This window comes from Hemiscyllium ocellatum, chromosome 8 (assembly GCF_020745735.1).
Source record: "Hemiscyllium ocellatum isolate sHemOce1 chromosome 8, sHemOce1.pat.X.cur, whole genome shotgun sequence".
NCBI classification, from domain to species: Eukaryota; Metazoa; Chordata; class Chondrichthyes; order Orectolobiformes; family Hemiscylliidae; genus Hemiscyllium; species Hemiscyllium ocellatum.
In genome coordinates, this window is record NC_083408.1 from 53,080,513 (window position 1) to 53,097,218 (window position 16,706).

General features: G+C 39.0%; 1 protein-coding gene across 3 annotated transcripts in view; it reads left to right on the forward strand.

The window, feature by feature from the left end:
* g2e3 (G2/M-phase specific E3 ubiquitin protein ligase) overlaps nt 1–16,706 on the forward strand; it is a 79,290-nt gene that overhangs the window by 16,387 nt on the left and 46,197 nt on the right. For all 3 annotated transcript variants that reach the window (XM_060829025.1, XM_060829026.1, XM_060829027.1), the window contains exons 4-8: nt 8–109; nt 3,476–3,600; nt 7,841–8,006; nt 11,355–11,461; nt 11,998–12,114. In XM_060829025.1, the coding sequence (XP_060685008.1) occupies nt 8–109; nt 3,476–3,600; nt 7,841–8,006; nt 11,355–11,461; nt 11,998–12,114 (617 nt within the window). The remainder of the gene's footprint in view (nt 1–7; nt 110–3,475; nt 3,601–7,840; nt 8,007–11,354; nt 11,462–11,997; nt 12,115–16,706) is intronic.

Here is a 16,706-nt window from a genome sequence, read left to right on the forward strand (position 1 = left end):
CGTATAGATTATGTCAAGTGGCTTGTATCAACGTGGGGAAGAAAATGAAGGAATTTATGGGTTCCTAGCAGCTGATATCAAAAAGGAGATAAAGAGAGCTTCAAGAATCGTATGTCAAATATTCTTATGAACTTGAGCTTCTTCCTTGTTGCTCAGTTTTCATTATGTGAAATATTTGCTCTGTGATTTGGTAGAGGTTTCATAGTTGATGTACCATGTTTGACACCATCGAATCCTAATATAAACCGTGCCTCAGTCTCAATGTTGGTAGTTTTTTTAATTTATACTTTTATTTGCAGATAGGTCAGTTTAGTTGATCTGTCAGACCAATTGCTCATTGAGTAACATTTGCTGACTTGTTTTATGCTATGCTTTGTTTTCAATATTCTCTAATTCGAATCTTCACTAACCATTTAACAAGTGAGTGCAAACTTAAGCTAGCATAGAATTTTTCCAAAATCTGAAAATGGAGGTAGATATATTTCTTTTTCTGTCAGATCACATTGCATAGTTTCAAAAATTGGAATGTTATTCTTTTGCTTCAAGACTTGTACGCACATTTATTAACTTAAACCCAATTCCATCACTTACAGTTCATATAAAGTAATGGAATTTAGAATTACATCATATAATTAATGCAGACTCAGCATGACTTTGGTGTTGGGGGGTGGGGGGGTGGGGTGCGGATTGGAAATCATGCCTGAATAGTTTGCTAGAATTCTTTGGAGGAAGTGGCAAGCAGGATAGATAAAGGGAACCATTCAATGTAATATATTTTGCTAAGTTACTACTTATTATCCAAACGAGAGGGGATAGGTTTAGGTTGAGAGGGAAATAATTTAAAAGGGACCTAAGAGGCAACATTTTCATGAGGGTGGTGCGTGTATGGAATGAGCTGCCAGAGAAGTGATGTAGGTTGGTACAATTAGAACATTTAAAAGACACCTGGATAGGTATATGAATAGGAAGGGTTTAGAGGGATATGGGCCAAATGCTGGCAAGTGGGGCTAAATTTATTCAGGATGGCTGGTTGGCTTGGATGAGTTGGACCATAGGTACAGCATGGAGACAGACATCTCTATGACTCAATAAGCGTAAAACCTTACACAGTTTGATATAGTTGAGCTATTGTGCTGATAGGCTACTTATACTAACAAGTGTTGCTTAAATTTTGGACAGCAATGTTTGGGAGCATGTTCGGGATGAAAATTCGAGGATTTGTCCAGAGCAGTTGCATTTATGTTGAAGACAATGGGGTTCTTTTAAAAAAAAAAGCTGCAAGATATCAATGTAATAGAAGGGAATATGAGCGTAAGTGATTACAGAGCTGGAGGGACAGGTTTTTTTTCTGCAGTGAATGAGATGGAAGAAGTTAGGAACATGTGGATAGTGAGGGACACAAGGTAACTGGTTATATAACTACACTGCCAAAGTAGACCAACAAAGGGATGCTGGAGTGAAAGATATACAGAGGAACCTTGATTATCTGGCATTCGATTATCTGAATTTTGGATTATCCGAAAAGACCCAGGTGCTTGGCTAAATGGTGTGTTATCCGGCATTCGATTATCCGAACAAAATATTCTCCGCCCATGTTGTTCAGATAATCAAGGTTCCTCTGTAGATATGTCTAAAGCTTTTCTTTTGTGGGTGAGGCATGATGGAAGTGTAATATAAATGCACGTTATTTCTGGCTGTTAGATGTTATGTAAGGATGCAAGATTTCAACAAATCGGTGAATTAAGAGTAAGAGAACAAGGGAAGCTTGGGTAAGTCCTTTTGGTGCAGGTGACGAGAGAAGAATGGACTGTGGTATTTTGACGAATGAGAGGAGCATGCCACATGAAGATTTTAAAGGGGAGAGGAGCAATGAAACATTGTAAAGTACACAGGGAGAAAACTAGGAGAAGAGACTAGATTGTATCATGGTAACGTTAAAGGATCAAACAACCACTGTTAGGGGATACCAATAGCAGCATTGGTAGACTTTGCAAGTAGCAAGGTGTCACCACCAAATGTTACTAATAGCAGAATGAAATAAGGATTACAGTTATAGTTTTTTCCCGATTCATACATTGCACTATGTTTCTGTTTCTGTTCAGTTTTTTGCAAGTTCATTATCTTCATCTTTACAATATATTCACTGATTCCATCCCCAGTTCCTACCAGCAAGTCCCCTCGGTCACTTTGATAACATTTATACAGGTCTGGTCCTGCCCAGCTCATCTGCAGCCAGACCTAATGTCCAACAGTTTACCACCTTCGTGCTTGACTGTTTCAAAAGACTCACAGCTGGCCCCATTCATCCTCCACAGACTTCATCTCTTCAAAAGCTTTATGTATACCCCATCCTCCACTATGTCCTATTTTTTTGCATTCCTCATTTTCCTTCATTGACATATGATCCTCCAGAGTATCAACTTCAGATTAGGATAGGCTGATTTGGAGATTTAATTGAGGTGCACTAATTTACATAGGCTCCTATGTACTGGAAAGCCAGGAATGCTTTTCCTTGGCAAAGAAAATGGCTAACCGGGTGACAGAAATAATTTGCAGAAGTATTAGAGATAAATAGAGTTTCCACCCTGAGTGGGGTTGGGACCTGGAACTTGCTGCCTGAAATGGAAGCTGGTAGAGGCAGAAATTCAACAGTTGGCTACATGCTCGATGTGCTATACTTTTAAGGTACAGATCGACCTGTAATGTGGTATTAAGCTGGTTTAGCTCTTTTAGATTTCTTCTGGAATTTTTGATTCCATTTCTGCTGCTTCCAGTTGCCAGTTCCGATTGTTTGTTGTAGTGGCTGTTATATTGGGTCTTAGTCACTGTGGTTGTTGATGGGATCTGTGGATGAGTGCCATACCCCTAGAAATCCTCTGGCTGTCCTCTGCTTAGCTTGAATCTTTAGCAAGAATCCATGTAAATACTGTACGAAACACTATATATGACAAACAGGCAGACAACTAGCAATCTGCATCCACAGACTACTAGCCGATTAAATATCACGACCAGCTGACCCTAGTAACCTTACATACAGATTCAACTGAGGCAACACATTAATCATAGGACAAGCTAAACAGAAGAGAGTCAGAATTTCTAGAGAGATGGCACTCACCCAAGGACTCCATTAAGAAACACAGACCATATATACTGGTCACTGCAATGAATAACCAGACCAAACAATCTCGGCAAACATACCCACAACCATATCACACTTTACATCCAATTTTAAATATGTTTTTGTTACTTGTAATTTAATAAAAATTAATACAAATATCTTTAATAAATATTTGCTTTGCTTTGTGAATTGTGAGCATGTGTTTAAACCACAGTGTTTGTGGTATTCTATTTTGAAGAAATATTCATAATTTCAATGGACTGCTAACCTGAAGGGAAATTCATAGTTTTTGTAAAGCTTGCAAAATGTTTGGTTTTTCAAACAGTACAGTAAATACTTAATGTTCAAATTTTATAGAGGTGTCGAGTGTGCAGGAAATGTGGTGCATCAATAGGCTGTGCAGTTGCGAAATGTCCAAGGAGCTATCATTTTCCTTGTGGTGTGGAGAAACAGTGTATTTTCCAGTTTACTGGAGAATTTGCGTAAGTTCTCAACGTATTTACTAAAGAATGTTAAAAGTCTTTTGTTTATTCAATGCCATTCTCTTTTTCCTCTCGCCCATTAGATCAAACTCCACGGAGGTTTCTCCCTATTAATCATGCTGAATTCTCTTTTCTAAAGTCTCTACTGCTGTCCGTTATACTTTCTCCAAACTATTCTCACCCAGGACACTCACTTTTTGCTCCCTCAATCTGTTTTCCCTCCAGACCACTGATGACATAATTTCCATTCCTGGTCACCATTTTTTGCTAATGGATCTCTAACCTTGGGTACTATCTCCCTTCCCTTAAAATGTCACCCCTTTAATCCTTGCAAACCACTCGTGCACCTTCACCTCTTTTTTTTTCCCTTCAAAAGTCATTGAATATTTTGCCAGTTTGCAAATCTGTGCCTACCTTTCCCACAATTCTGCTTTAAATCCTCCATTGTATTACAAGACCTTTAACGATGTTATTATGGCATTTCATGTGACCGACTATGGAAAACTATCCCTCTTTATCAACCCTGTCTGCAGCCAAGCCATCCTCTTCCCATGCTTTCCTGGTGTTGTCAAGCTGAATGAGACTACTCTTGCCTGGCTCCGTTTCCTTTTTACATCTAGCTGTAGCCAGGAAACTATCTGCAACGGCTTCTCTTCCTTCTTCTTGGTAACCGACTATTTCTCTTCCACATAATGTGTTTTCATATGTCATCATTGAGGAACATCAAATTCCACATGTTGACAACACCCAGATGTAACACTCAATCATCTTTTCCAACCGCATATTCCGAAATCCAGAGTTAAAATTCTTCCAACCAAATACTATGAAGGCCAAAGTCATCTTTGAAATTAAGAGGCTTGGTAGCACTTTCATTTTTGATAACACAGCTGTCGAATGTATTGCATTTCAGTGTGTTAAATGTGCTGCATATGCACATTGTTCCCAAATTAGACACCCAACAGATAAGCAGCCCTCTTCTGTGTGGGAAATCTTCTAATTATGTTTTTCACAAATTGAAATCACGAATTGCATCTTGCTGTATGTACAGGACCACTAACCAATAATAAAGTGGGATTTTTTTCTTTCTTTGTTCTTTGACCTTGGGGAACACTGAAATAGCTTCATTTATTGCCCATCCCTGGTTGTTTTGAAAATAGTAAAGGGCCACCTTGAACTGTTGCAGTCCATATTCTGGTGGGCATCCATGTGAGTATTAGGTAGGAAATTTTTGGATACTGATTCAGTGATAGGTTTTTTCCTTGTCGTTCGAACCAGATTTCTGTGCTCATCACTATCGTTGTGTTGCTTATCCGAAATCCAGATTTAAATGCATCTAAACGTCTTCCAACCAAATACTATGAAGGCCAGAGTCGTCATGAAATTATGATGTAGCTTAGTAACGCTTAATTTTGATAACATTCCTATCAAATTTCTTGCATATCTGCTACATTGAATATATTGCATACATTGCTACCCAAATTAGGCACCCAAACAATCACTCTATTTTTGGAACATTGGATTTTATATTATATCATTAGTCTAAGTTAAGAGTTTGGAAGCTTTCTTCTCAATTGAACAGTTGTCATTTCCCCCTTTGAATATTGCTTTCATATGTATTGTGGATGAATGAACTTCCCAGCACTTGGGTGAATCCCGTAGTGAATGACCTGTGTATGATTTGCTTAATTTAAGAAATTGCCAATAAATGTCTCAAATGAATACTTAACTAGTATGACTCTGTATAAAGTTGTAAACTGTTAAAAATGTCACTTTCCTTGAATGAATTATTCCCTGTGTTTGTATCGATCATAGAGCTGTGCAGTGTGGAAGCAGATCCTTCAATCCAAATCATCCATGCTGACCAGGTATCCTAAATTAATCTAGCTTCATTTGCCAGCATTTGGCCCATATCCCTCTCAACCCTTAATTTCATATACCCACGCAGATACCTTTGAAATGTTGTAATTACACTGGCCTCCACCACCACCTCTGGCAGATCATTCGATCCACGCACCACCCTCTGCGTGAAAAAGTTGTCCTTGGGTCCCTTTTAAATTTTTGCCCTTGCACCTCAAACCTGTGCCCTCTAGTTTTAGACTTCCCGACCCTGCGTGTCAAGACCATGGCTATTCACCCTATCTATGTCCCTCATGATTTTATAAACCTCTTTAAGATTACCCCTCTGCCACTGCTCCAGAGAAAATAGCCCCAGTCTATTCAGCCTCTCCATATTGCTGAAAGCTACCAACGCTGGCAACATCCCTATAAATCTTTTTTGAATCCTTTCAAGTTTTGCAATATTCTTACTCGAGCAGGGAAATCAGAATTGCATGTAGTATTTCAAAAATGGCTTAACCAATGTCCTGTATAGCTGCAACATGACCTCCCAACTCCTATACTCAGTACACTGAACAGTAAAGGCAAGCATACCAAACAGCCTTAAGTGGTGGAGCAGGCGCAAAGGACTGAATTGCCTTACTCCTCCTTGTTCACTGGTTCTTATGTAACTAGTGTGCATCTGACAAGGTAGGCTTAGAGTATCTGGGCATGAGAAGTGTGCAGCAGCAATCAGGATAAGATGGGTCCTAAATTCCCCTCTGCAGAAAAAAAACTTCTCAGCAAATCAGGTTGAGAATGGTAGCTTATGCTAAAGCACATGAATCTGTCATCTTTTTTTTTTTGGCAGTTCACAAACCTTCAGCCATTTCCCAAATTCCTAGCTTGTATTGAAATTGATCATCATAGAGGCACTGAAATAGTTTAGTTGTAGCATAAAAAGATCATCAGGACATTGTAGATACTTGCCAATCAATCTATTCAAAAATGTTATGATACACTCCTGGCACAGTTGGGCCTTGAGACCAGGCCTTCTGCACAGTGGTAGAATCATTATTACTGCACCTCAACAAAACGTTCTACAACACACCCAATCTGTCCTTCAATTGACATTCATTCAATATCTTAATGCACAGAATAATTTTATTCCTGTAGTTTTCTGTTGCTTCTAATGCATTCTTTTTTAAGTGTCAAGATTCCTTTGCTCCACTTATTTATCTCTTCAATTGCAAGCTCGGCATCACCTAACCTTCTGCTGATTTACTTCAATTCCTTTTTTTTTAAATTTGATGATGCCTTTGTTTATTTTTGTTTAATGCTTGCCCAAAATGTCTGATTATAAGGCTATTGTATCAATGAGGAAGGAATAGTTATTCTTGTTGATATTGCAATATATATGTCACTTGATGAAATGGAACTACTTCAGAATGTACTTGATGAAACTATTGCGTTGAAAGTTGGTGGCTGTTAACCTATTTGATATGTAAACAGTTTGGTCTTGTGGCATTGGACTTCTCTGTATTCAGTTAATTCTTGAAAATATGGCTTAATTGTTGTTTGTGATTTAGTAAGTTAAAATGAAGAACCTTACAGTTAATTAACTTGTGATGCAAAGGTGAAAACACATTCAATTTTCAGACTCTACATATTTTCTTTACACATTCTGTCAACTTGAAAATAAATTGGAGCACTGAAGCAACCCTTTTTATCTAGCCAGTTTGAGTTGGTGTTTGCCATCCAGCGAACAGTAGTCTTATTCCCATGTGTTTTCCCTGTTTTAATATTCTTCGATTTATTTTGTCTTCAAGTGTCAATTGAACTTGCTGTTAAATATTGAAGTAATCCATGCCAATTACTGATTTTAATAATGCATGCCATTCCCATCACCTTCTTTGGAATAAAAATGTTTTTTTCTCCTTCATTTTATCATCTTGCCTATAGTCTTGTGGTCTGGCTTCCTTCAATCCTTTTTCACTCCAGCATTGGTGATTTTTACAATTTTATTCAAGCCTATCCTTTCATATTTCAAGCACCTCTGTCAAATTACCTTTTTATCTGTTGCTCTACCAAATGTTTGTATTTTCTTTTGTAAAGAAGGATCTCCAGGACCTGTGCACTACTTGCAATTGTGCAAACAGCCTTTTTATGTATGAAGTCCAAAATATATGCAATAATCTGTGATCCTACCAATGTTTTACATTGGCTCACTATTAATATTTAGGGTTTTATATAAAAAATCATCTTGCTGTCAGCTCAATGATTTATTAACTTTCTAGCTGCACCCATTTGAGTTACTATACGTTGCCATTTGTCATTCTCTGCTAAATTGTAGGAAATTGCTGAATCCCTTTTACCATCCTTACAAATTTTTTTAATTGGTGTTTTTATCCTTTTAACATTCTAGATCTTACTGTTGGGACCACAGACCACAGCAAAAAGTACCCGCTATATGGTCAGGTAGTACATATACATGTGCTATCTGTTTAGAATCCATTGATCCAAATCCATCATATGAGGTTTTGAAGAGCCCTTGCTGTAAAAACACATGGTTTCACAGGCAATGTGTGCAGGTAAGTAGTAAAGTATTGAATGAGTTTCAATTTTAGAAATTGTTTTGGTTTAGGTCTTTGCTTCAAAAAAATTCCAATATACTTTACAGCTTTGAAAGTAGTTTTGTTGGTTGATGGTCTCCATTGTAAAATGGGTATGCTTGGAGACCAGCAACTAGCAGTATTTTGTAAATTTCAATTTTACTGAGTTTCACAAAGGGGTTCTCTCCCTGAGGCCTAGTGAGATTCCTTAGCATATTGCCAAAACTCTCCGTATTAACTACCTACCATACCCCAATAGTGCCCTCATCCAATGCTAGCTGGATTCTGTCGTATCACCATACTTGAACTCGCCATTGTCAAGATAAACTGACATCACTTGACAGGTATGATACAGGACAGGAATGTCCTTTTACTCCAGGACTGGCAGAGGACACCAAACCATCAGACTCTGCCATCCTGTTTCAAAGTTACCACTTGGATCATTGCATTCTTGGCCATCTTGAGGAATCTGAGCAGTGAAGGAAGAAGGTCAATAGACCTCTCTTGTAACAAAGGTAAATACTATCATTTTGACACTGCTGCCTCTCACTCCAGTCTCTGTAAATGTGGTACCTACCACTAGAGTTTATGCTCCTCTTCTCTCTCTATGATAGATTCTACAGTACAGAGTTGAAGTTAAAATTCAATCAGCCATGATCTTGCTGAATGACTCTCAGGATTGAGTGGCCTATTCCTGTTCCTTGGTTCCTATATTCATATTATATGGAACATCTCCCTACACTTCCTCCCATCTTGTAATGCTCTTTCCTCCTAGACCTTCATGACCTCTGTGCTGCTTACTCACTTGCTTGGGATACATCACCTTTCCCATAAAAGCAGCAACACTAGCGGCTGTGTCACCTAAGTTGATCTGACTTAAACCCTCACTTTGTCATGCCAGAGAAAACAATCCAAAATAGGGTAGAAAGAGCTGGTGAGCTGCTTGACATTCAGCTCCGCATCTCCTCTGAGGAGAGAAACCTGACCTTAATCTCCTGAGTGGCTGATTGTTAGTAAGTTTGCAGATGACTCCAAAATTGAAGGTGTTGTGGACAGGGAAGAAGTTAACCTGAGTACAATGAGATCTTGATCAAATGGGCCGATGGAGTTTAATTTAGATAAATGTGAGGTGCTGCATTTTGGAAAAGCAAATCGGGCAGAACTTGTACACTTAATGGTAAGGGCCTGGGGAGTATTGCTGAGCAAAGAGATCTTGGAGTGCTGATTCATAGTTCCTTGAAAGTGGAGTCGCAGGCAGGTAGGATAGTGAATAAGGCATTGGTATGCTTGCCTTTATTGGTCAGTGCATTGCGTATAGGAGTATTGGAATACCACGTGTAATTTTGGTCTCCCTGCTATAGGAAGGATGTAGTAAAACATGAAAGGGTTCAGTAAAGATTTACAAGGAAGTTGTTAGGGCTGGAGGATTTTGAGTTATATGGAAAGGCTGAATAGGTCGAAGCTGTTTTCCCTGGAGTGGGGGAGGCTAAGGATGACCTTAGAGGTTTACAAAATCATGAGGGGCATGGATAGGGTAAACAGAAAAGATTTTTTTTCCCTGGAGTGAGGAGTCCAAAACTAGAGGTTATAGGTTTAAGGTGAGAGGGGAAAGATTTTAAAGGAACCTGAGGGGCATCTTTTTCATGCAGAAGGTGGTATGTGTATGGATTGAGCTGCCAGAGGAATTGTTCAATGTTGGTACAATTACAACATTTAAAAGACATCTGGAAGGAAATATGAATAGAGGGATATGGGCCAAATGCTGGCAATAGGACTAGATTTATTTCTGATACCTGATCAGCATGGACGAGTTGGACCGAAGGGTCTATTTCTGTGCTGTACATCTGACTGTATGATTGACCATGCCCAACACCCTAGACTGATATCAGAAGCTGTCCTTGACCTACATTGAGGACTGCTGACAATTACAACAAGTATCCTGGTTTGTGGCAGTGTAAAATGGCAAGGCAAAGCAAGACTGAAGTATTAGGAGTCTGGTAGCTCTGGCTAGTGGGTAGTAAAGCACATCAAGGCAAAGTAGATATTGTGAATATCCAGAAGAACTTGAGGTGGGTAAGTATTATGAGAGCAAGCAAATATCCCTGAGGTGCAACCTCATTAGTTGGGAACCTGTGCCTGTGCGCAAAACAGTATATCAATGCAAGTTGCCAGTGCACCTCAAAGCGCTGAAGCATCCTGTAAATGGATCTGAAAGATGTCACAGTGATCTTGAGAGGTTGACAGGCATTGAGGGAATGAGTGTGGCAGGTGTCCTGGTGCATGCCCTGAGTTGTTCCAGGGTTTTTGAGATGTGGTCCAGAGGAGCAAGCAGTGATTTGAAATTGCCATTCCTCCCCCCCCCCCCCCCCCGCCCCCCCCCCACTCTAATCTGGAAACTATCAACCTAGTTTACTGGAGACATATTAATGAGGAGAGATTTGCAGTGAAAGAGGCTACAAATAAACAATGCCGCAAATAATTCCCATTAATGGACATCTCTCCACTTCCTTGCAAGAACCTCATCTCAACACTTGGAACTGTTCAAAAATTCAACAAGTTACTCTTAATTTTGAGGTTTTGATTGATTTCTCATGTGAATCTCCCAGATTTCTTACCATAGCATGAATCGTTCAGGTCCCTGCTTACATAAATTGTACTAAATATTTCAAGAACCACTTTGTGCTCACTTCAATCATTTCAGATCAGTGCAAAATATTTATAAATTGTCTTTTATTCTATTGTTCTTCCAGAGTGACTTTGCCCTCTCTCTCCCTAACTTTTCTTTTTTGTATTCTTAAGAATATCTGCTAGCTTGCTTTCATCATGTTATTAGGCTTTGAAAACACCCCTCCCCCAACCCTACCACCACCAGACTATTCAACATATGCACTCTGGTTTTAGTGTGATCAGTGTTTATTATATTTCAGCTTTGATTTATCTGCTTAGCCATGGAATACAATTTTTTTCATGTTTTCATTTTACCTTTTCAGGAGTGTTTCATACTCCAAACATCTTGCATTAATAGATTGCACATTGCTGATTTGTGGATCATCTTAACTTTTGTTAATTTGGGCTTTTGTTTTGTTTTGCTGAACTCTTTCTTTTTCCAGTCCATTATCATTATCTTTGACATGTTGGTATCTAAGTCTTTGAATTAACTGAACACTGTTGCTTCTTCCCCTGCCGCTCTTCTACTATTTGTCCAAATGACCTACCAGCTATTTAAGATGGGTTTGATTAAGATTGAATTGTCTAGCAAAGTAAATGCTAAATACTTTATTGCATTTCAGTATTTTTAGTTCATCCAATTATCCTTTCTTTTCATAGTATCAGTCCCTGAGTGCTGGGATGTTCTTCTTCAAGTGCACTATATGCAATAATAAAGATGAATTCCAGAAAGAGATGTTACGAATGGGGATCCATGTTCCAGAAAAGTATGTGTGCATTTATCAATATGAGCTTATGCAATTTTATTAGTTAAATAGGTAGTGATTTATTTATAAATACGTTGGAGCCTTTTTATTTGTTCTTTTGCTTATGGGAACTGCTGAGAGGGATATTGAATGCAATTTATAAGTAATTTAATTTATCATGACTGGTGATCCTGTTCCAATTAGTTGCTATAACTTTAAGGAATTTATGCCAAAATTCCCTCATTTCGCACTAATGCTTTCTCTCAGCCATTTTTCCTAGTGGCAGGATAGATGATGGCTATTATTTTGCCTTTTGAAAATACAAAACACACACAGGTTTAGAAAATCTGGTGTAGTCTTGAAGATAGGTGGCATTGAAGTTGTTGTTTAATGTCCCAGGATGTGCATGAAGCTGTAATAGATTATAATGACCAAAACCAAAGGAGAACATAACATTTCTCAGATATTGATGACTCCTTGTATATGACAATCCTTCACTTGAGCTTTATATTCTTCTGCTCTTAATTGCTTCTCTTTTTTTAAAAAAAAAATTAAAGGGATGCATCTTGGGAACTTGAAGAGAATGCGTTTCAAGAATTATTGCAACGTTACCAGCGATGTGATGCAAGAAGATGTCTCTGTAAAAATGGAAGAGAATATGTAGAACCTGACAGGTAACAGTTAATTTTCCCATGAAAACTGCTGAGTTAGCAACCTTAAATTAAGAAAATCTGTGACATTTAATTCTTCAAAGATAATTTTTTTCCCCAAAATCCAGTGTATTATGATTCCATTTCTATTGAAATTTGGTGTATAAATGGTCTTTTAGATGCTTTCTCAAAGCTAACTTGGGCGGCACGGTGGCACAGTGGTTAGCACTGCTGCCTCACAACGCCTGAGACCCAGGTTCATTTCCTGACTCGGGCGACTGACTGTGTGGAGTTTGCACGTTCTCCCCGTGTCTGCGTGGGTTTCCTCTGGGTGCTCCGGTTTCCTCCCACAGTCCAAAAATGTGCGGGTCAGGTGAATTGGCCATGCTAAATTGCCCGTAGTGTTAGGTAAGAGGTAAATGTAGGGGTATGGGTGGGTTGCGCTTCGGCGGGTCGGTGTGGACTTGTTGGGCCGAAGGGCCTGTTTCCACACTGTAAGTAATCTAATCTAATCTAATTACTCTCTATAACTGTAACAGTAACAAAATATCTTCTATTAAACACCACCAACATTATCTGGCTGTAAATTTAAGTGCCTCTGAGGGGGTGATGAAATCCTTTTGTTTTGTACCCACTTGTACTGTATAAGCGCAATAATCTATGAACACTCTCGTATTTGGGAAGCTTCTCAGAACACTGGCCCAAGCATAGTTCATGTGGAGAATGCTCCATCCACACAGTTCCCAACGTCTCCCCAGTGCCCCACAAAATGGAACCCACTTCTTCCACGTCAGTCCGTCGGCCATCTATTTATCTCCCTAATCTGATTTGCCTTGTGCATATGGCTCAAAGGTGGAGTGGGAGGGGTAAGGATGAGGGGTTGGAGAGGAGAGAGGGAATCATGTCAGTATGAGGTGATAGGTGCCAAATTTAGAAGCCAAGCCTTGAATGTTCAGATTACAGAGATTAATGCATAGCTGAAAGACTGACGTGGAAGAAGTGCGTTCCATTTCGTGAGGCATTGGGGAGAGTTAGGATCTGTATTGATCGAGTGTTCTCCACATGAACCATGCTAGAGCCAGTATTCATGATAACTAGGGAATTTAAACTAGAGAATTTTAAATCTAATAGTGGAACACAAGAGGTCAAATTTAGGATGTGGTAAAACAGTAGAATCAAGCCCAATGCGAAAGATATCAACATGGGAATTAACAAACTTCTATGGCAGAAAAGGGTAGAATGTATGAATCTAATAGATAAGACTAGGATTTACAAAGAATAAAAATAAAACTAAATTCTCTGTATCTGAATGCATATAGCTTCCACAACAAAACAAATACTGAGAATGAAAATAGAAATGAATAAGTAGAACTTAGTAACTCCTACAATAGTTGTAGGATTGAACCTGCATCTTGAAGAGTACAAGACATTTAGGAAAATGTGGAGGACCAGCTCTGTTGGCTAATATTGGTATTAGCCCAACAGAGAGGGCTGACACAAGTTCAGGGAACCAAAATGTGGAGACTGTTTGTTTGAGTAGAAATGCAAAATGGTAAAGTCAAGGAGTTACTTCTGTGAGTAGTGTACAGATTTCCCATCAATAACCAGTCAGAGTTGCAGCATAAAGGAGGAAATAAGAGAGCTAGTCAAAAATGCACAGTGACAATCATAAGTTTGAACTGGAAAAGCCAAATGGGCAAAGATGAGAAATATATTCTCGAGCCAAGCAGACTATTGATTAAGTACTGAGCAATGAGACAGAATTAACTAATGATCTCATAGCTACTGAGGGGTGCCTTCACTATGTTCAAATACAATTGAATTTTATATTCAGCCTGAAGGAGTGATTTAGATTAGATTAGATTAGATTAGATACGATACAATGTGGAAACAGGCCCTTCGGCCCAACAAGTCCACACTGACCCGCCGAAGCACAACCCACCCATACCCATACATTAATCCCTTACCTAACACTATGGGCAATTTAGCATAGCCAATTCACCTGACTTGCACATCTTTGGACTGTGGGAGGAAACCGGAGCACCCGGAGGAAACCCACGCAGACACGGGGAGAACGTGCAAACTCCACACAGTCAGTCACCTGAGGCGGGAATTGAACCCAGGTCTCTGGTGCTGTGAGGCAGCAGTGCTAACCACTGTGCCACCGTGTAGTGAGAAATAGGTCTGAACCTATTGCTTAAATAAAAGCAATTAGAAGCATGGAACAAGAATATTTTAGAACATACAGAATAGATACATGCCAGCAAGTCAGAAAAATTCAAGGGGTATATGCACATAGAAATGTTAAATTCTATCACGCTTAAGGAAAAAGCAGGTAATTGTGCAAAGATAGGTGGCAGATCAGAAGATTGGGCAGAATATTTTTTTAAAAAAGCAAATTGAAATATTAGTACAAGAAAAGGTAGGCAGAAATAAAAACTAGCATTTGTATAAACATTCAAGAGTTAACAAAGTGAATGTTTATCCTACAGAAAGTTAGACTGGAAAATCAGTATTTAAAAATAAGAAAATGGCAGATGAATTGAACCGAAATTTTGTACTTCTCTATAGAGGATGCAAATAAAATTCCAGAAACAGTGGTAAATCTGGAAATAGAAAGGAGGGAGGAACTTGGGAAAATTTTTTAGTAGGCTGACGAGTGCCTGGATCTAGATAAATCTCAATTTAGAGTCTTTAATGAAGTGGCTACTGAGGAAGTCAATACATTGCTTTATTTTCCAAAACACCTTTGATTCAGGATGGACCCATTAGATTGCAAGTTAGCAAATGTAACTCCCTTTTATTTAAAAAAAAAGGCGAGGGAGAAAGAAAACAGGAACATTCAGGCCAGTTGGTTTAACATCTGTCACGTGGAAACTTCAAAGTTACTATTAAAGAAGTAATAGAGCACTTTCAAGGTTCAAGGTACTTAAGCAAACTTAACATTATTTTCTGAAAGGGAAATTTTATATTTGATCAGTCTGTTGAAGTTGTTTTAAGGAAATACCATATGCTGTGGGTAAAGGGGAACCAGAGGATGTACTGTACTTAGCTTTTCAAAAGCATTTAAAGGTGCCACGTTAAAGGATATTATAGAAAATAAAGGCTCCTAATGCAGGGGATGGCATATGGTATGGATTGGTTGGTTAACAGGAAGCAGAGTGGGTTTAAGCGGGTCTTATTCAGCTTGCCACAAAGTTCTTTGCTATTACCTCAATTATTTATCCTTTGTGTAAAACACTCACTTGAAGTGATAGAAGGTCTTTGTCCAGTCAGCAAACTTGGAAACCAAGATAAATAAGAAAGTTAAGTTGTGAAGAGGACACAAGATTACAAAAAGATGTTAATAGGCTGAGTGAGTGGACAATGATGTGGCAAATAGAGTTTAATGTGGGAAAATGTGAAGTTGTCCATTTTTGGTCGGAAAAAGAAAAAACCGTGTAAACGGTGAGAGAATGCAGAGCTCTGAAATGTAGAGGGATGCTGATGTTCTCATGCCTGAATTGCATAAGATTAGTATGTGGTACAACAAATTATTAGGAGAGCTATTGGAATATTACTTATCGTGAGTGAATCGCTTTCGAACTGTCTCCAATGGCAGTACATCCATTCTTTGGAAAAATTGGGACCAAAACTGTACTCTGTCCTTTGGGTGTCCTCTCGCCAACACCTTGTTGAGTTGTAAGAAGACTTCCCTATTTTTAAACCTACAACCCCCCCCCCCCCCGCCACCAAAGCAATTACAGTGGTGACCCTGGAATCCGAACGCCCTATTGTTCGAACAAATCTGAATCCGAACACCACGTAACATTCAGCTCACACATTGTTTGTTCAGTTCAACGCCGGCAGTCGTTGCGAAAGCATCTCTCATGTGCCCATCACTAGATTACCTCGTGATTTGTGCTGGTTTCTTGTGCATTCACCATTGCACCCAAGAAGAGCAGTGAAGCAAATAAGTGCATTCACCGTTAGCATTCCTCACTAAGGAAAATGAAGTTATTTTCATGTTAGTACATTTATTTCTTGCTTTTGTAAAGTGTCTTGGAAATTTTTTTGGGGGGTGTCCAGAAACTGATTAATTCACTTTCATATTTCTTATGGGGAAAATTGTTTTGGAATCAGAACTTTTCACAATCAGAACAATCTCCTGGAACTAATTAAATTCGGATTCTGAGTTACCACTGTACATCTAAAATACTCCTTCATGACTTGCTGCATCTGCATGCTAGCTTTGAGTTTTACGCGCAAGAATACCTTACTCCCCCTGTGCAGCACTTTTTTTTTGTTTTGGAGTCTTCATCTGTTTAAATCTCCTATGATTCTTCCTACCAAACTGTGTGACCTCACACTTGCCTACAGCAAACTCCCAAGTTTTGCCCACTGACTCAACCGGTAGATTCCTCATGCAGAGTCCTTATAATCTTAGAATTGCCAGAATTATCAGGCAGAGAGCGAGGGTGATATAAATTGCCTGCAGCTTGACACAGGTGAGCAGAAAGAACTGATCAGTGTTAGTGTAGAGAAGTGTATAGAAGATTTTGATAGAAGGAATGAGGAAAGGCAAAGTAATTGTACTACTCTCGAGTTTGCGGGAACGGAGGAACTTGGGATACATA